Raw genomic sequence first — 20,755 nt, forward strand, 5'->3', positions numbered from 1 at the left:
ACATTTTCGCCCCGCTTTGCAGCGTTCCCTTTATGATTCCATTTAGCGCCTGGCACGCCAATTACAATGACAATGAATAATTATTCAAGACCAAAGACCAAATCCCGGACAGGAATTTTAATGCAGCAGCTTCTGCTCTCTATTTTTCCCGCCCCTTGCGCGTATAGAAATTTTTCCGTTCCGTGCAAAATTTTAATGAAGTTCATCTTCAGCATTCCACGGAGCCTTTGTTGTGCAAATTGTCTTAGCCCATAGCACACAGATTGGGGTATAATTCCAATTGCGATGCAAATGCATTACCATTAACAAAAGACATTAATTACTTTGGGTGAATGAAAAATGGCTGAGGGATTTCGATGCGCCGTTTAATTGCCAAACATTTTTGCACATATGCACAAATTAGTGTGACAATTGTGAGCTTGCTGCTGCGTTAATGATGGTGATGATGATGACGATGATTATGGAGCTACTGGCATGCGATATTGCATTGCGTATAACTGCCGCCCACCCATTTGCAATCTGAAATCCCAAATCCCAAATCCCAAACCAAATCCCGTTGACAATTTTCGCCATTAGGTGGGCGACGACAGGAACCATTGGCATTATATCAATTACCCAACACAGGGATTGGACACTCACTCGTCGTGTTACACCCATGCAACCCCAAAAAGGGCACACAACGCACACACACAACCATCGACTGTGAACCGCCGCTCTGAAATCGAGCATTGCAATTGATGAAATAATTTGCTGCACTGACATTTTTGGTTGCCATCGATACCGAAACAGATGCAGAATGCTAACAGAGTTTTGTATGGCAAATGCCTGGACTGTCGCTGCCACGCCCACTCCTGAACTATTGTCCATATCAGCTACTATATGCCATCCCCTACTATTGCGTAACAGCTGCATCAATGATTTGATTTGATTTCCTTAGATAATTGCCAAACTGGAACATGTGCGAGAATTTTGGCCATCATCCCTAGGGTGATATTCGATGATGACGGCAACCACTAAGAATTAATCAGGGCCGGAATATCAAATTGAGCATCCTAAATAATTTCATTCGCATATAGTTCGAAGACCCCAGAGAGTCCTAGTGTTGAAATGAAGGCATAGAAAGTCATAGAAAGATCAGATTCGGGTCTTAATGGCTTGATGATGGATGAATTCATTGGCTTGATTTATATGCACAGATGTACGAGCTATGAAGTGTTTAGTTTTGCGGAAACCAATAGGTGTTTTCGATAATAAATTCCTTTCCCATGAATGTTTAAACTGTTTTTTGTTAAGGGTTTTATATTTTATAATTTTTTTTTGGCGCTATCATCAGGTTTTCAAGTTTTTTCGTTGAGTTTGACTACCCAACCATTTAACTCGTAAGCTTTTTTGTGAAGATTTGCGCGGTTTTTAAATTTTTACACTGTTTTGTTACAAAATTTGGTGGAGTTTTTCAGTGTTTTTACATTATGATTTCTTTGAAGTTTTTTTTGTTTTGTTTTTTTTTTTTGGGTTGGTGATTGATTTGTTATGTGCAAAAATATACCTGTATAAAAGTAGGAATATTATGATGTTGTAATGTGTGTTTTCCCTACTTTGTACAAAAAGTGCTTTGCTTCGGACATTTTTTTTTTTTACATTTTTAAATTTTGTTTATTTTTTTGGTATTTTAATTTCAATTGCTACATTTGTTTAGCAACTGGCTTGCTTTAAGGCTTGTGAAAACAAGTTTAGTCGTTGTGGTACGCAAACACATGAAACTATTTCTAGCATTTTTTGCAGACTTTTGTGCTTTTTTTGCGACCGACTTTGCGTTGCGATAGCTGAATGTTTGTTTTTTATTTGGTCATTTCACTTTTAGTGAATTGAAGAAATCGGCTAATTCCCTACTATGCATATGTAATTATCCAACGTCAAATTTAAATCGGTTTAAAAGCGCCCGGCAACTGCTACAAAAAACTTCCTCTCAATTTTTTTGTTACATCCTGATCGTGGGTGATGTAATATGATTTCTTTGATTTGGCGTATGATATGGTGTGTTGTGTGTGTTTTTTGGTTTTGGTTTATATTTTTGGTGAAAGTTTTTAAGCACACGGTGGCTCATCATTGCCTCGCATCTTCTTGGAGGTCTTGTTGTTATTGCCAGCATTTACACTACTGGTTGCATCACTATCCTGAGGAGCACCTTTTTGCTCTGGTCTTCCATTGATATCGCTCCAAATGGCCGTGGTGGCCTTGTCCACCATGAGTTTAGAGGGTCGCGGCGAGGGTCGTTCACTGTTGGATCTGGAGGATCCTCTATTCGCCAGCAAATGCTGCTGCTGATTCTGGCCTTCAAAGAACTCACTTTCCGATTCCGGCGAAGGCTGTTGCATCAGGATTGTGGGTCCATCGTAGCCCTCGAATATGGAATTCAGATTCCTCGTCGTCTCCAGTCTGCGATAGCTGGCCATAAAGATGGCTCGAATGCGCTCAAAGGTATCCGCGTCGTACACCGACCTGGCTGTATTCGTCTGATCGAAGGGCTCTTCGATGCACAGCTCGTTCCACTGGTGTATATCGTTTTTGGGTGCCTGCGAGGCCCGGCAAATCTCGATGGGCAAAACACCGCCTACCCGAATCGAGATTGCATACTTTCCGTACTCAAATACACTGTAGTAGTGCAGAAAACTGAGCAGCAGTTCACCCAGGGATTGGGTATTCTCCGACTGATACGGAGCCATCACCTCGTTCATATCCACATAACCAAAATCGGTGGGCTGCAGCAGTCCAAATTTATCCGGATAAAGCTTGTGCAGACATGGCAGCACTGGCGGATTGGCTCCTACCTGCAGAAAATGGATGACCATCAGCATGAGGGAGTAACTCGATATGGTCATGTTCTTGGCATTATTGATATTGTGATATTGGGCCCACTGTTTGACGGTCAAGGCCATCGGGCGGAGTCGCCACTCCAACTGCGAATAGCAGTACAGCAGATGGGTGTTCCTGATCCCCACCGAGTTGTTAAAGTTAATGTCCACCTCCACTTTGTGTCGCCGATCGGTGAATCGAAGTATCGGCACTCGGGCCTCGATCAGATTGAAGTCCTGGAACATATTCGTGCGATTCAGCAGTTCTTTCATCAATTGCAGATGATAGACGGCCTCCATGCGGGGATCAGTGTTGGGAATTGTGCAGGCCAGCATGCAAATGTCCATGTCCGAGCATTTGGAGCCAAAGTACGAGATGGAGGATCCCACCAGATACAAGCCATATCTGGGATAAGCCGTCTGCAGATCGGTGGAGAACTCAAAATATTAGATTATGTGAAAAAAATAATCTCCCCAACTTAACTCACCATGGCCACTGTGTAAATGAATCGCCATAGTCGCATCTTGGTTTTATACACATGACGTGTCTGCTGGGCCTCGAGAAACTTTCTCCAAATGGAAAGCGACAAGGGATCCCACTTGTTCTTAGTGACCACAGTTTTCGGTAGCCGCTTCATTTCCACCAACTTGGTTCGCAGCAAAAAGCGATCCGCTGGTGTATAACCAAAGAATTCGCGCCAATAGCGATTGTGAATCGCCAAGGGCAATTCATCGTCAGCACTTTCTTCTGGCTTTGGGATTGAGGATTTGAGATTGAGGATAAGGGATAAGGAATAAATAAAAGGGGAAAAGATGATATCACTGACTTCGGTGACCGAATTTTTAAGAAACTTCGGCCTTTCGATTGTAGCAGTTTGTTTTTGTTGTTGAAATATAACTGCCTTCATAGGCCTAATGTTTCAGAAACTCTTGATAATGGATTGTTGCGCAAACCTACATTTTTAGTTATTTTACGAAAATAATTATTAATTTTTCAGTAGAATTTATCTTTATGAAATAGTTTGATTAATTTGATTCTGAAACGCAATGATCAAAAAAATTGTATAAGTATATTTTGAGCAAGAATTTATTTCAGTTATGATTGCTAAAAATATAAAAAAACAACTGTCGGACCAACGGACAAAATGGTAAACAAATCTTTCGAGTCCTCTGTGAGTTTATGGATGTGCACCTACCATGATGAAATTGGATCTGTTGGACGCCGGAGCCAATGCACTTTTGCTGGAGCAGGCGGATGGACTGCAGGAGAGATTAACATCAACCGAGATGTTGTCAGCCTCCTCGGTTAGCTCCTTCAAGTGGCTCTTGTCCATGCCAAAGGCATCCTGCTGGTTCAGTTTGTAGACCATCTCCTCCGAGGGTTGACTCAACATATCGCCGCAACAACTCATTCCTCTGGGACTGAGATGCGGATGCAGATGATGTGGCATCTGTTGGCACCTGAAGCCGTTGCTCATGCCCGTGTGCTGGGACTTTTTCTCCAGCTCCTTGAGATGATACATATCGCCGTAGGGCACCAGATTCGGACCACTGAGATCGGGTTCTTGGGCACCGGTGGCCATGGCCAGACAACTGACCATTATCTTGCGCACCACCGACTCCACGGAGGCATCGCTTAGGTCACTTTCGATGTCATCGCTCTCCACACTCGGTGCATAGCTGGCAAAGGAATGGGCATCGTCGACGTTCATCTCGGAACTGGGACGCGACAGCTGGCACGAGCGGGCATCCAGTTCGGAGGTGTCGTGCTTGTAACCGAGCGGCTCCAGGTCGGAGGAGAAGCCGCCATTGGCTGGATCCAGACCCAAGTCAGCATACTCCTGGCGCTGATCAAAGTCCGAGTCCAGCGGCTGCTCGCCCTCCGAGGTGGCGCTGCTGGCCGCGGCCGTAGCTGCTCCTCCTACTTCTCCTAGTCCTCTCAATCCTCCTGCTCCTCCAACTCCACTTCCTCCAGATCCTACGATTTCTTCTGCTATTCCAGGCATTGCAACGCCCGCTCCTGCTCCTCCCAGAACCGGTGATCCCGGTGCATAAGTCATATAGTGCCCGGGTTGATAGACATAAGCATCCATGTGTCGGGATTGATAGTAACGTGATTGCTGATGGAACTTGGCAACTCTTTGCACTGCCGCTGGTTGTGGCGGCGACTGGTATTGTTTATTCACTGGCGCCGCTATGGTCACCGGTCTATGCTCCACTTGCTGGTTGGCCATATTGCGCATCCGGTTTCTGTGGGTGCGATTCGTATGTTTGTTTAGCGCAATGGAGGTAGTGCTCGAGTTGGGACACCTGTGTAATTGGGACTTCGAGGAGGAAGCAGACAGAGATCCTGAAGAATTCGAGCTGCGCTCTTTGCCAAACGCATTCTTGCCGCCTCTTTTTGATTTATGACGAATTCTGGAATGGTTGCTCGAAGAGGATCCCTGATTATTAACATTGGTTGGATTCTGATCGCTGGAGTTGGCTGCTACTGCTGTTGTGACCACTCCTCCACCTCCTCCTGCTGCTGCAGTTGCTGCTCCTGCTCCGCCGGCTGCAATAGCTCCTCCTTGATAACTACGAGAATTCGCCATAAAGGGAGCTTTAAGACGTGCTTTACCAGTCGCACCACCTGTGATGCTGTTGTAAAAGGACTTGGAATCCCTGTGGTAAACAGTTGAGCCCGCTGCAGCGGTCACCAACTGTCGTCCTGATCGATGTTCACCTGGTCTCCCGTTGCGCCAAGGACTGTTCACCTGGGGGGCATTTCCAAGAGTTGTCGTAGCTTCCTCCCTGGTGTCGCCACCAACCGTTGTTGGTTGCGGCAACAAAGGTGGCTGCTGCTGCTGCTGCTGCTGCTGCTGCTGCTGCTGTACCACATGACGACTGGCTCTTGTAATTCCTGGCACTGGAGCAGGATGTAATCCACCCGTGGCCTGGTTTAGATAACCCGGGTAGATAATTCGCTGGCCATATGGATGCTCAAAGCCCACTGGCATCATTGGTATTCCATACTGAGAGGAATAGGCCTGATTATATGGGTAGTTTCTATCAAACTGCCAGACGGCGTTTTCCGTGTGCCACAAACGTCGCTGGGGTCCAGTGGGCAGATATCCTTGATAGATAAATTGTGCAGCTGGCATGGTGCCTGGTGAACTGGCTGTGAGGCCACCAGATGAAGCTGCTCCCTCTGCTAATGTTCCAGCTGATCCTGCAGGGGCACTTGTAGCTGCAACCGTTGTGGATGGAGTGACCGTGGCTACTGTGGCTCCTCCTGCTGAACCAACTACAGAACGATTCCCTGATGAACCACTGGCGCGTGGCGATGCTGCGGCTGCCATGCCCATGGTGGGCAGTAAAGGCATGTGGGTGGTCAGTGAGGGAGCCGTGGTTCTTACAGTGCGTGGAGTTATTGAATACGGGGTGGGAATATTAAGGGTCACGCCAGCCATTCCACTTCCAATCCCGTAGAGATACTCCATGGAGTACCTGTAGCCACCCGGTGGACGAGGACATGTGTGCACCACTGTGGTTTTGCGCTGCCGTCGTGGTTTCGGAGCACTATCCTCTGCCTGTTCCTTGCCAGATTCTTCAATTTCCAAAGATATGGTAGACATATTTGGATCTGGTTCAGTGGTTGTGGTCTTTGTAGTGGTGTTCTTCATCGTGGTGGTGGTGGTTGTTGTTGCCGGCGACGCTATTGTGTTTGTGGTGTTGCTATTGATCGCCGCTTTCGTTGTTGCTGCTGCTGCTTGTGCTGCTGAGGCCGTGGCACTCGAGGATGCCGCCGCCGCTGCCATTGCCAGAGCAGTGGACATTGCTACCGATAAGGCCTAATCACGATCCAAACGACATATATCTATATATATGTGCGTACGTTAACGCAGATTGCTAAAGAATATGTTGTGTGTCCGGTACCTCAAACTGTCACTCCTACGAAGCAAAGAGTTGACAGCAAACTGAACGCCAGAAAATGGGATCTCAGGTGGGATAACTTGAATTAAGGCTACGCAAAAACCTTAAACCCAAAAGGACGAAAAAGTTATAAAATGTGCTGTATTACATCTGCGTTAAAGTGCCGCCCTTGAAGACATCTTTATGTATTTTTCTGGTAGTCTGTATATTATATTTTGGGTTCGCTGATTCTTTGTGCGTGTAGAGGAGATTTCCTTGTTTCGTCGTTGTCGTTTGTTAAAAAAAAAAATATCCTCAGATTGACTCTAATTTCTTTCACAATTTATAGAATTTTCACTAGGGTTAATCACGATACACACACGTAAAAAAAGTTGCTTGTCATGTGTGCAACTGCGATGGGAATTCCAGTACGTAGTGTTGGTAAGAGATCCATCGATTGTTGTGTAGTGTTGGGCAAAAAAAAAAAATGAAAAAGGAAAGTGCCACACATATCGAACACTTGCACTTCAAAGGATTTTTATTTCAGGATTCACACTCTACTTTTCCGGGTGCTGGCAGTCCTTTCAACTTTCTCCACACACCACTTGAGCTAAATTTCCCTGACGCATTGAGTAAAACAAAGAAAGCTTTAGCACATACAAAGCTGACACATTTTATTTTAAACAAGTAGAAAATAAAAGGAGCAAAATCTGCGCCATCCACTCAACATAGTTCCATTCTAAACCGACTCAGACTCCTTTTTCTACCCTCCCCTTTTATGCCATTGTCTTCGCATTACGTTCACAATTTGATTTGCTTATGTAAATTAAGATTGCCCACAAAAAGCAACCGCAGCTCCAAGGATTCCAAAATTCAATTCGATTTACCGGCTCAGCCGAAAAAATGCAACCGAAAAAAAAAGCGAAGGGAAGAAATTGCGTTCTTCTGTAATTTGAAACAAATCAAATTTATTGCCCCAGACGCAGCGGCGCCATTGGCAATTTTCAGATGCGGCCAGATGCGGTGAGCATATGAAATGAGCCCAGGAAAGGGGGTTTGGAATTGGTTTAGTCTACGTGCATATTCAGATACGGGCCCCGAACGCTCACATATTCTAATTAGATTTATAACGCAACAATAACTGTGCCGTTCCTCCATAAGTTCCCCATTCCACGGCCAAATTTTTCAAATTTAAAACTTTTCATGAATTATGGTCAGAGTCCGGACAAAAGCGGTTGTGCAGGAACACTGGCAAAAGAGCTTATAAAGTTTTAGATATACCGGTTGCGGAACAAGTTTTTAGTGTGGTATTATGAACCACAAGTTAAATAATTCACATTAGTTGTATGATTTAACATACAAACTAAAATAAATGTCCAAATAAATAAGTAGATGAATTAAATTAAAAACATTTTAGGAAATTACTTTGAAATATTTTTGGATCTAGATGTTAATGTGACTTCGAAAACTTAGTATTAAAGTCAAACAAAACCAATATTTATTTATATAATTCTTACTCAACTAAACTTCCAAGTTTTTTTTTCGAATTTTTAAACTATTTGCACTATTTCTCCGAGTACACAAAGTCAAGTACAAAGATACACCAACAAAGATATGACGCTTTTCCATTAAACTTTACTTGGAAATCGGTTGAGTCATGCCATATTAGTGTTCTAACCCTCCTGCGTTATTTCAAACCTCCTGGTTCTGCCATTCTCCTCATTTAATACTGTGTGACGCGTGTTACAGATTTTCGATTTAGCACACACCCAAAGACATTTTTTTTTGGAATTTCCTATTCCCAACTAAAAATTAGCCTCGAAACAGAAATGGCCAGAAAAAAAAGTTTCATATTACATGCAAGCAATTTGGCAAATAAACTGTCAGCAGCACTGAGGGATATAGAAAAAAAAGGAAAAGGGCGGAAGGCGTGCTGTAAATATGTACCGAGGTAAAGTGTAGTATGCAATGAAGAAGATGCTTGGGCCGGCCATCGATTGAGCCCTGAATAATTCACAGAGAGAGCCAAGGAAAATGCCATGGCCCGTGTCCCCGGGGGAAAACGCAGGGTAAATAAGGCAGCTTCCAGGGGTGGAGATTCCTGAATCCTGCGTGGGGCCCTCGGGGTTGGACGCTCACATTACCAAGCCACCTAAAAATACATTTTTCTCTTCCCATTTTTTGTTCATCTTTTTTTTTTTTTTGGCCCTTGGAAAAATCGTAGGCATTGACTTTTTATTTTCCAAAATCCATTTCGTTATGCTAAAGACAATAAAGCGTGACAGGTAATTAGATTAAACTAATTTCGGTTTCTCTTTTTTATTGGCAATCAGTGACGTAACGAATTCCCTTTTTTTTTGGCATTTTGGTTAATAATTTTATTAGTGTTTCCCTTCTCAAAGTGGCGAAGTTGACAGCCGATTGCCGCATTGCAACACTGCTGCCGTATATTTTTGTATGTGTGGGTCCGCTGATGTCCCTTTGTCGGGATGTGTGTGCGAAAAGCAAATAATTAATAATTCATGCAACACGATTGACAGTGCGCCCCAGTTGAACTCGTTGGCCATGCCGCCGTCGGTCCTTTTTTTTCCCTGATTCTACTGTACTGTTGTACTGAGCCTCCTTTTTATTTGTGGCACGCTCATAAATTTACAATTACACATGCCAGAGTGGTACTGGAGCTGGCGCTGTTGCCTGCTTTTGCGTTGTTTTTAATTTAATAAATTAATAAAACGGCAAACGTGACAACACTGGCAACACTGGCATCAAAGTGGCAAAGTGTTGCCATTTGCATTTTTAATGCACTTTACCCTGCAACTCGGCGCGTAAAAATAATTATCAACTGAATCGACGATGAGTTGGCGAAAAACCGAGAGACAGCAACAAGCGGGGCGATTGCAGTACAATTTTTAATTGAATTTTCTCAACATGCGTGTCAACTCTGACACTCTGTCAAAAGCACACCGTCTATTTCAGCTCCACAAATTCAATTTCACTTTCAATTGCAGTTGCAATTGCCAGCCCCCAAGCTGGAAAAAAAAACCACCAAAAAAAAAAAAAAGGAAAACTGGAAAACCAAATTTAAACTCCAGCACGGACAATTTATAAGTGCGGCAAAAATTGTACTCTTCCTTTTGGCACACTTTGACACACAATGCCAACTCCGGAGCGGAGCAGCTCCTCACCTGCTGAACGCAGTTAACCCCAATTACGGGCACAAAGACCCGGCCCAGACAGACAGACAGCCAACTAGGAGCCGGCAGTAGTTAAAATATTTAAGCCACAACAGCCAGCAGAGAAAAATGTAAGTAAGATGGAATGCTGCCGCAGGCATTAAAATAATAAGGATAAGGAAGCGGTTGTTAACCACGAAACCGCTCAAAAATGAATGAATGAATGAATGCCGGGCGGGCGGGAGCTGGAACAGCAGAAGCCGGAGTCGCGTGCTCCATTCTCCGGGCAAGTGAGTGGTAACTCCACGGCTCTTTCGGACATTGTTCATTATGCGTTTCCTGTTTGCATAAGACCGAAAAACCCGTAGTAATTGTTCTCCGCCACTGCGGCTGGCAGCCAGCGATTCCCGACTTGCCCCATTGTGCCCGGCGTTAAATTTCGAAAGTTTGCCGCCCTGCCCTCCTCTTGCCAACTACCAACTGCCTGATGCCTTGAGGCTATTTGACAAAATGAGAAAACGGAGCGACACAGAAGAAAAGTGAAAATTGCATTGCTGGGCGACAGGAAATAGGCGAGCGTTTTCCTTTTCCCTTTTTTTTCACTTTTCACTTTTAATTATGCAGCGAGCTAGATTTAAGTAACCATTGAAGCGGATTGGGTTGAAACAAACAATATGTGGGAAATTGAATTGAACAAACAACAAGTTCTGTTTTAAAGCAACAACAAGAATTTCATATTCTAGCTTAAAAAAGATATTTTATTTATAAGTTTATTTCGTTGTTATGGTAGGAAAAATGTGTAATGAATTTTAACCTTATTATAAAATGTTTTACTAAAAAAAGATATGAGGGAAAAATGTAAAATGTGCCAGGTGATTTTATTTCAACCTTAAATTTCTTTTAATTCTCATTGCTAAAGTACCTTTTGATTTTAAATATTTTTAATGGTAATTTGTGTTTGGAGTTAACTAATCTTAATTGTCAAACATTTGTTTACAAATAAATGATAAGTTTCACGTATTTTACTTTCAAATTTTGGGCATTTCCAAATGTTTTTCCCTCCAGAAGGCATTACTCAATGCCATCTGGCTTACGACTCCACTTAAGTCATTTGTCCTGCCCCCCAACTAACCGGGTCCGTACTCGAGGGCTAATGAATTCACCTTGCCGAAAACTGTGCCACATTTGCCTGATTAGCTTCTCAGCTGTTGTTTCTCGTGAAGTTAATGCAACCACCTTGGATCAAATACAATCCACCCACTTTCGATGGACGACGTACGACGTACGACCCACTTACACAGCAAACGGCTCTCGACAATGAAATATATTTTTAATCAAGCCAAATCGAATTCAAAGCAATACACCGGTGGCTCATTATTTAGGCAAATGTTCGGCCATTAACTACACACAAACACCCAAGAGTCCGAATTTCGAGAGTGGTGACCCTCCCGCTCAGGGGCCCAAAAATTACAACCGAAAACAAATTGACAAATGTTGCCACTTAATGTGCCGGGGATAAAATGTTTAACAATTTCGTGTTGCGTTTCGTATGCCAAAAATATACAAACTAATTAATAAGAGGAGGAATATCCGTGGGAGGACGACTAAAGGAGCCAAGGGAATTGAATTGAGTGAGTGAGTGAGTGAGTGAGTGACTGCCACACGCTGGATTTTATTTGATTTTGTAAAAATTTAATTTCAACCAGAAATTCTTTCTTGGGCGGCAATTTTTCAACGCTGTCTTCGCTGCGGAGTGACTCGCCGTGACTTCCTTCACAGTTTTGCCGAGGGAATTTTGCATTTTGTTTGAATTATTGCCTTCATTAAGATTGCGTTGTTGATTTGCCCAGCCCTCCGCGTTTCTTCTTATTTTTCTGTGAGCGACAGCGTGACTCCACCTCCATCCATCCCCCATACACTATATATTTTGCGTATTTCCCAGAGTTTCTCCATTGTTACACCTAGACCTGAACCAGACTTTTACTTCTTCTGCCTGTACCCGTGCCTGTGCCGAGCCTTCCCGCTGTCCAATTATTTCGGTTGCGACTGTGACTGCTGTTCGTCTTGAATGTTGTGACTCTGCACTTGACAATAAATTTTACTCAGCGAACTGGGGGGCTTGTATTTTTAGCTTAATTGTGAATGAAGTTGATCTGCCTCCTCGTCATGTGCCGACATGTGCCCACTCCCCCAGCATTTTGTATTTTTTTTTTCTGTTTTCGGTTCTGCCTACGCGTGTGTAATTGTGCGAAATTCATTCACATGGAAAATTTGCCAGACTGTAACCGCTGAAGTCATAATTATGCGAATATTTCCCCCTCTTCGAAAGTCGGAGGAGGAAATGGCTTGTTCTCGCCGAACATTTGATTGGCATTGTGAGGGGCCATCAAGGAAAGTGCTTTATTACTTTTCGGGTACTTGAAAAATTTTTGGTTAATTAAGGGTATTTCTTGAAAAATACATATTTAATTTTGTAGAAGTCATGAAATGTTTCTAGCAAATTTTAAGCTGCGTTCTCATTAAGTTTTGTACTTCTACAACTAACATTTTTCCCTTTCGACTAATTCAACTCTTTCAATTTTTCCTAGCAAATAGATTAAGATTAGCAAGTTCTTATGGCTTTCTAATATTTTTTTTTTCATCTATTTCTGCCTTTAAGCAATTATCTAAGCAGAGCATTACACATCTGGCTAAGCAGCTTAGGAAATAGTTCCTCTTTAGCCAGAACTTGGCCAGAACTAACCGGCCAAAGTATTCAAGCTGGAAGGCAGCAACCAGCAAACCAACAAAGCTGAACAAAGCACGAGAGCGAGCTGCCATTAAACCACTCATAACCCAGATACTCTAAGGGGTGGTGTGGTGGCGAAAAACAATAAGTACAAATGGTATGGCGGGATGGGGGAAATGGGGAAATGGGGGGCGGGGAAAGCAGGCAGCTTGTTGGCCGGTACTTATGCCAAATGCGTTTGCGATTTGTGTCAATAAACGCAGCGTAAAAGGAAAAAGCATGGAAACTCCAGTGGCACAGCGACTCGAGGAGCGAAAGAAATTTCTATTATCTGTGCAAAGTGTGCGCGAAATTGAAAATTGCAGGCAGTCGTCCTCGTCGTCGGTCGTCGTTCGTCCTTCGAGCAGCAGTAGAAGCGCTCTAAATTTTCATAGCCATGCCAGTTGATAAACTCTAATATGACATTATGGCGAACGCAGGGCTTTCGCCTTGTGCTACTTGGCGTATGCCAGCATTTTGTGAAATTGCCATCGGTGGGCCTGGAGTTCGAGTTCGCTGGAAAGGGTATCTCCCATCCTATCCCCTCGTATCGGTGCATCGCAGCGATATTGCAACGGGGAATTGCCGCGGAACGAAGTGGGGTTGTGTGTTCACTGTATATAGACAACAACATGGCAACAAGTTTACAAACACATTGCGGTTCCGCGCAAAAGTCAATTACCATTTTAACTGGCAGTCCTCGAAGCTGCTGTTGCTATAGCCATAGATATATATCCTCCATAGCCATAGTGATTTATCTATATGCCAAACTTAACCTGCAGCAAACTGTTTCGATGGGCGCATAAGCCCAGCATTTCAGTCAATCAGTTGGTAATCGATTTCGTCTGGGTAGCATCGAAATCGAACTCTTTAGGCCCTGGGAAAAATTATTAGGATGTCGACCAAATAAATTCAATAGTGATAAAATCATAATAAATATTATATATTGTAAAATCACAAGTTCTTGTATAAGAACGAAGTGTTAGCTTTCTACTCAGAAAACATGAAACAAAAAGTTATTACTGGTTTATAAATATTTGTATTGTTTAGTTTAAAATATTTTAAGATTTTCTGACTGAACTGAACTTTTTTGAAAACCCCTGAAAATACGACTCTAAATATATTTCTTTCAGTACAGTTCAGGTTTGCGTTCAGGTTCTGGTTCTGGTTTAAGTCAGGGTTTGTTGCTTGAGGTAAACAAATATGCGTCGACTGCTCCCGCTGCTTTTACGCACAATTTTCCTTTGGCAAAGTTGGCGCTCGGTTACTGGCGCGTTTGTCGAAATTGAATGTAAATATTTATTTTTATTTGCATCTGCAGGCTGCACATACGAGTGTATCTGTAGCTGTATCTGTAGCTGTATCTGTATCTTGTTTGCCACTCGACATAATTAGACGATGTCTGGGCGAATCGCTCCGCTCATTCCGTCTGCGGTCGCCGATTGCAAATGATTGCAAACCCGTCATAGATTTACAATATTTACCCATGCAAATTGCCTTGGGCCACAGACTTGAGCGGCGTGCGGGGCTATTGGGTTGGAAATTACGGGGCGTCAACCTTAAGCCGGGCATTCATAATTGAATTTTCATGTTTGCCACACTGCCATTACTATTGCTGCAGCATTTATGAGTTAGGAAATTCTAAAAAAAAAAAACAGAATTATATATTTAACGATATGAGAGAGTGGATATAAAAACTAACAACAACAAACGAACGGGCTGACACGCAATGTTGGGCAGGTCCTGCAAAAGGGTCCTTAACTGCCCGTTTGCTTGTTTTAATAACATAATTGAAAAGTGCTCTGAGCAAGGTAAATGGAATGCAGACGGCAGTTGGCAGCTGGCTTTGATTACAGGCGGTGGCCGTAGCTGTACGATGTATGCCTTTATATATAGTATGGTAGTATGGTGGCGGTGGTACTACCCCTATTCCATATTCCGTATCCTTAACTCTGGGGTGTTGGTAATGGTGTCGATCGCGTGTCGTGGCGCCTTGTTAACAGGCGTTTGTCCTCTGTTTAAAAGGTTGAGGTTTATTAGCGTGAATCAATAGGCACGAGGAGAAAAACGCACAACATGGTCCGTAATTAACTGCAATTTGACTCGCGCGATATTGATTCGAGCTGTTCGGCGCATTCCTTGACATTTAATTCCCATTTTTTGTCCGCAGTGTCCTGTCAGCTTCAAAACTTCGCCAGTTGAATAATGAGCATTCCTGGAGGGCTCTCTGGCGGAAAATTGAAACTATTTTGCATACCATTGGAAGCATTTTAATTTGAATTTCTTTCCAGCAAGTGATCAGCCATGGACATGGCGATTTCCCTCCCGCATTTCTCTCTAATGGCAGTTGCTGGCTAGCAACATTAAGGATAATTGTTGTAGTTAGCATGTACTCTGGCATTTATAATGTGCTTCATTTATTTCCCCATTTCTCCCGCACCGTCTAGTTTTTCCGCTGCATTCTTATTCTCATTCTCCAGTTTGAAATACTTGGCTCGTTCGTCGCTCTGCTTTGCATATTTCTCTATCGCTAATGATAAAAATGTTGATTATGCATTTCTTTTTTTCTTTATTGCTTTTGGCTCTTTGGGTGTTGATTGCGGTTGATTACGTTGGCTTTAAGGGCAGAGGGAAAACAATTATGCGATGGTGATGAAAAGCCAGGGTGAGTGATTTTTCTAGGTGCTAATGGATAGCTTTTGGCAGGCTGTCTAAAAATAAAATCTATTTCCCTAAATCCAAATTGTTTAGATTATAAGATTGGTTTAAGATTGATAAAAGTACTTGGTAATGTTTTATATTTAACATTACCAGCCACTAACATTTGATAAGAACTAATTTACATGTCACTATTCAATTTCAATCCCTTAAACTCCACTCAAATTGATGGGGCCAAAAGATCAAAAGAAACACCCATCAACATGCCTTCATCATCGCTTCAGCCGCATTTCTAAAACCATTCCATTAGTTAACCCTCTCCTCTTTTCTGACCTCCACTAATTACAGTCAGTATGCCACGGCTAATTGCCAAAATGCGAGTGCACGGTAAGAATTTATAGGACCGGCGGATTCGAATTCGGAGATTGCCTTTCATATCATAATTTCCAATGCCAACACACTGCAAGTCAGTGCCGGCATATTGTCGATGGACAGATAGACATAGAAACCGATAGACAGAAAAGCGACGGACGGACACAAACAAATTGACGTGCCGACACATCGACTAATGGACATGACTGCACTACACAACGCGGGGAAATCCCTTCGAGCCCAGACACAATAATGGGGAGGGGGGAAAAACAAATTGTGAGCTCGCATTCGCTCGCCACCGAAAATGATAGACAAATGCCAAATGGAAACGGGGAAAATTCGCGCTGCAAAGTGAACGAAAATTGCTCGCTTTATGGTAAAAATTGCATAAATAAATCATGCTCTAATATTGCACTTGCCCTTGCAACAATCTGTCAGAATGGCAGCGTTGGCAGCGTCAGCACCCACAGGAAGCGGATGTGGATGAGGATGCGGATGCGGATACGGATGAGAGTATGGGTCGTGGCCCGCGCAGACAATGGATGCATAGATCCTGTAGCAGACGGACAATGGCACAGGAAGGGGTATCTGAAGGGGTTCCGTCCTTCGTACTTCGTATGGCAATGTCAAACCGTGGCGTGAATGAGTGCGCACAAAATGGCGTTTAAGGCCATAAACAGCAAACGAGTTGGCGGAAGGGTTTTTTTTTTTGGGCCAAACCGGAGGGTTGAGTTTTAGACCCGTGGCGAACCAATCGATGCCAGGCCATAGATAGTGCCGAGTCATCTACTGCCGTCCATTCGTCCTTCTGCACTTGACAGCGCCCCGCTCGCTGACCAGGCCTGCAAACCGATACGAGTGTTCGAACCCAACACTGACCCTAGACCTCAACCTGAACCCTATACTGGCAAACTTTACACTTCAAAATAAGACTACAAAACATATTCATTTTAATTGAAAGTGTTTAAATGACTCTTGAGCTTTAATGTTTACTTAAAAGAATCATTTTTTGCTCATTGAAATTTTAACACAAATAAATACTATAACTGTATTTAAAAATAAATTGTTTAAAATTGTGTTTGGGAAATATATTTAAGTGTTTAGTAGTAATAAAGTCTATTTTTTCAATTATATTATTAGTTCCTACCATGAATAAAGAATATAGTGAAGTAGTTATGCCCAAACATCAAGATAGTTAAAAAAAAAAAAAACAAAAAAAGAATAAAACTTCAGTTCCTTGTTACTTATTAGGAAAATCAATTAGATGAGAAGGAGTTTCTGTGCCAGCTAATAAAATTCTTTCTTGTGTACTATAATATTAGCATAAATGTAGGCTTACATTTTCAACCGCTTCTATTTGTCTATTCAATGATTGCCTCAAATATGTTGCAGTGTTCTTGCACGAGTATCCATGTCGGTGTCTAGCGCTTGTCTGACAAACTGAATCGCCTGTCTGTTTTGGCGCTTAATTCGTCACTAAATGAGATTTTTTTCGGCTACGGTTCGGTGTATTTTTTGCTGCAATTCGCTCGTTTTTGGCCATTGTTGTACGCCATCGAAATTGCTATTTTGGTAGCTGAGCGGGCGAGTTCCTGCTGCCTGGGCTGCTCCTGTTTCTGTTTCTGTGGCTTTGGCTTTGGCTTTGGCATCGCCAGAGTGGCTAAAATGGCCATGAGTTTTTGGGTGGTGGCGGTGGTGCAGAAAAGTAGTTGGCTGGATGGGTGGTGCTATCGCCTGGCGCCGACAGTTGCAGCCACTTTGCAATAACACAGCGTGAAATTGCAACGCCAAATCGAATCAGTCCGCACGGGAAATTCGATTTTTTGTTCGCTGTGTGTGCGAATGTGAGGATGTGGATGTGAATGTGGATGTGGATGCCACTGATGATGCTCGGCTGTTCTGTTTGCGGATCTGGGGCTATTGCAGCAGTACGGCTACTAGTCTTTTGCGGGCAAACAGACAGCAACAAATGCCAGACGGAAGCCCAAAAAGTGAATCCCAATCGGAGTCGGAGTTTGGGATCTCGCGGGTGGCACTGAAAAAAGCAGCAATGCAATTTCAAGGTAAACGATTTTCGGTCAAAAACACTGTTGCTAAAGGCGACGTTAACATAAACAAAAGGGTACTCTTTTATTAGGTAGCTAATTGTTCCACTTTGACTTAAATTGTTTTAATAAAGTATTATATTTAGATCACTTTTGGAGAGACAAATTTGTTTTACAGTAAATTAAATCACTTTAACTTTCACAATTGTTTTAAACATCTTCGTGCTCAGACATTTATTCATTTATTCCCGCTTTCCGTGTTCTTTTTTTCGCAGCTATCCTTCAACTATCCATCAGGACCAGAGCGAAATGAAATTACAAAATGTGTTGAATGCTCGTAGCATTCTTTTGTAGCATTTTTGCATGCCACCCACTCAGACTGACTGCCAACCGAAAATCCCATCCCATTCCCCGCTAGCATTGTGGCATAAATTGCTTATTTATTGTTTAAAATGGTTTCTGGTTGCTAAACGACATTTTCAGCGCTGCTGGCCATTGTTGGACTGCGCTGTCTAAAAACAGGTGCCGAAATACACGTGTTCGAGTATCTCTCCATCCGTGTATCGCACATGTTAAGCAGATTTCGAATGTCTACCTTGCTGTGTGAGTGTAAGTGTGAGTGTGAATGCGGCATTGTTCTAGTCATACTATAAAATTCGGATTGGAAATTCGACGTTTGCCGGTTGGCTTTTGGTGGCACAGGAAACAATTCGAGGGAAATGGCAAAAATTGATGCTTGATGAAGCAGTAAATTAATTTGGACATTTTTCGATCCATTCAACTTCACAACTGTATGCAAAAATGCTGCTAAGTGGGATGTGCCATAAAATGTCCGGCAAATGAATGTATGGACATTAATTTGCATATTTTACGGGCCCGGTTACTCAATGTTTATTTTGTGCTTTTTACTGCAGTCTTAATATGATTTAATTTTGCATGTATAAATGTTTAAATATATTTCTGTTTTTATATTGATTAATTGGTTAGGAATTTGCGGAAAAATTATATAAATCTATCCCTTAATAAAGCGAAATTTCATTAATACTGCATTAATATTTATTTAAAAGTTTAAAACCGATGCCAATGGAAATTGTTTTGTGAATATTTCCATCACCATCGGGTGTCAAAAGCTACTCCACTTTGACAGTTTCAAAAATAAAACTTCGAATATGCAAATTAAATGGAATTGTCCCCACACGACACGACGAATCGCAAAACCGTTAAGATCATGTCCCCTTAGCCGGCGATCATCCAATTTTGGCCAACTCCAACTCCAGAGACGGCTTTGCCAATCAAGAGGAGCAACTGCATCGGCTCGTCGAGTCCAAGAAGAGGGAAACTACATAACGATATGCAAAATATGCAACACAGATGCCATATCGGCTGTCAGTCGTCAGAGGCAAACTCGGAGTTGATTTAAGTTGAGTCGAGAGTTGCGGAGTTGAGACGAGAGGAAGACTACGACGAAGACTTCGTCGACGACTCCTGTGGCAGCCTCCTGTCGTTTTGCGCCCAATTACGCCTTCAAATTGAGTGATAAATGTCTCGGCGATGGCACATAAATAAACTTGAGTTAAATTTATTACACAACCCACACAAAGACTTCATAAAAATGCAAACTAAATGAACTATTAAAGGAGGCGGCATCGGTTGGCGGCGGCGGCGAACATGAGAAAACCCCCCCAGCAGCAGAAAGCATCAGAAAGCAGCCGAAACGGAAAACAAACAAACAAATGAAGAAGGCCAAGACGAAAAGCGCTCACTCCTCGAAAGACAATTGAATTGCATTGGCGATGGCATTGGCATTGGCAAAAGAAAACAAACAAGGGGAACCAAACAGATCGGAACGGTTCGGAACGGAACTCAACGCTGGACGACTCTGACTTGGTGTGAGAAAAAATGCAAATAAATGCGCAAATAAAATGTGCAATCAAGTCGGAGATGGCGACGGGCGAATAACAGCGACAACCGGCGAGTGAAGCCGGCAAAGTGTGAATGTTGCGCATGCGCAGAGCAACGTAGGCAATATTGGGGTTAAGGGGAGTTAAGGGGGCCCCTGGCGAATACCACCACCAGCACACAACCCGGCCAAGTGCGCATCAATTAGGCCGCCAGGAACGGTACGGAACGTTACGGCAGCACGAACTGCAAAGCTAAAAGACTGACCAAAAGATAAAGCAATGCCACAGGACAGGAGGCACCCCAATCGCCAAGTTTCAAGCTCCAGAACACCGCTGCACAGGCAGCAGAAGCAGCCCCACAAATGAATAAAACGTTTAGATAAACAAATACAGAAGAATGCTGAAATGCTGTTAAAAGCTACAAAATGAAGTGGCCGTTGGAGGCAATACAAAACTTACACTGTGAAATTGAATCAAGCTTTAATTAGCAGACCGAAACGAATAGAAATTGTCTTATTAAGTTCAGTTTTATAGGTCATTGTAAAAAATACAAAATTTAAAAATGCAAAAAAATCTGTTTGAAGTGGAAACATCGTTTAGAATATTTATGTTAAGGCAGATTCAAAATGTAGTCAAAACGGGGTACAATTGAAAGGGTTTCTCTCTTTTTAGATGTTTAAATCCTTGCGTTTATTATTTTTAACTAAATGAACAATTTTACTACCTCAGCAAAAAGGTTTATATCGATAGAAAGTGTCTTTTTTTACAAACAAAAGTATGAAGTCAATATATCTTTTTCCAAAAAAAAAAAACAACTTTGTAGTACTCAAGATGGCAGTTTTCTTTGTTTATACATCTTAACATTGAATTCTTTAGTCGCAGGACATTTGTCTATATCCTATTTTTATTCTGAGTGTAGCTGTATTGGAACTGAGATTGGAATTGGGAACTGGGTTCGGGATTGGTATTGGTATTGGGGATTGAGCCTGCTTTCGTTTCGTTGATTCTCCTCCTCCGCCCCCGTCTCCGTTTGCCACAATTTCAATGAACATGCGCGCACACAGTTGAAGAGCAAACAAATTTATTACGCGCC

The 20,755-nt window shown here is 42.7% G+C and overlaps 2 protein-coding genes and 2 long non-coding RNA genes across 12 annotated transcripts in view; 1 reads left to right on the forward strand and 3 right to left on the reverse strand.

Moving 5' to 3' along the window:
- Positions 1-20,755, reverse strand: part of LOC128262157 (sterile alpha motif domain-containing protein 5-like) — a 161,720-nt gene that overhangs the window by 71,376 nt on the left and 69,589 nt on the right. Inside the window, exon 5 of one of the 8 annotated variants that reach the window (XM_052996315.1) lies at positions 10,888-11,069. The exons of the other annotated variants lie outside the window; for them this stretch is intronic. Coding sequence (XP_052852275.1) covers positions 11,022-11,069 — 48 coding nt within the window. The 3' untranslated portion in view covers positions 10,888-11,021. Of the gene's footprint in view, positions 1-10,887; positions 11,070-20,755 lie in introns of those variants that run through there. 8 annotated transcript variants of the gene reach the window in all.
- Positions 1,276-8,041, reverse strand: LOC128262148 (poly(A) RNA polymerase gld-2 homolog A). The gene is made up of 3 exons (XM_052996247.1): positions 4,049-8,041; positions 3,341-3,604; positions 1,276-3,272 (listed from the first exon to the last, which is right to left on the reverse strand). The coding sequence occupies exons 1-3, from the start codon at positions 6,668-6,670 to the stop codon at positions 2,085-2,087; spliced, it is 4,074 nt and encodes a 1,357-aa protein (XP_052852207.1). The 5' UTR covers positions 6,671-8,041; the 3' UTR covers positions 1,276-2,084.
- On the reverse strand, positions 13,809-17,176 carry LOC128262299 (uncharacterized). Of its 2 annotated transcripts, none has more exons than XR_008268334.1 (3): positions 17,056-17,176; positions 14,760-15,302; positions 13,809-14,700 (listed from the first exon to the last, which is right to left on the reverse strand). It is a non-coding gene; the product is annotated as an uncharacterized LOC128262299 (long non-coding RNA). The 2 variants fall into 2 exon arrangements; XR_008268333.1 differs by having other exon boundaries at positions 13,810-14,327; positions 14,389-15,302.
- Positions 17,649-18,788, forward strand: LOC128262309 (uncharacterized). The gene is made up of 2 exons (XR_008268335.1): positions 17,649-17,779; positions 18,037-18,788. It is a non-coding gene; the product is annotated as an uncharacterized LOC128262309 (long non-coding RNA).

This window comes from Drosophila gunungcola, chromosome 3R (genome assembly GCF_025200985.1).
Source record: "Drosophila gunungcola strain Sukarami chromosome 3R, Dgunungcola_SK_2, whole genome shotgun sequence".
Taxonomy (NCBI): domain Eukaryota; kingdom Metazoa; phylum Arthropoda; class Insecta; order Diptera; family Drosophilidae; genus Drosophila; species Drosophila gunungcola.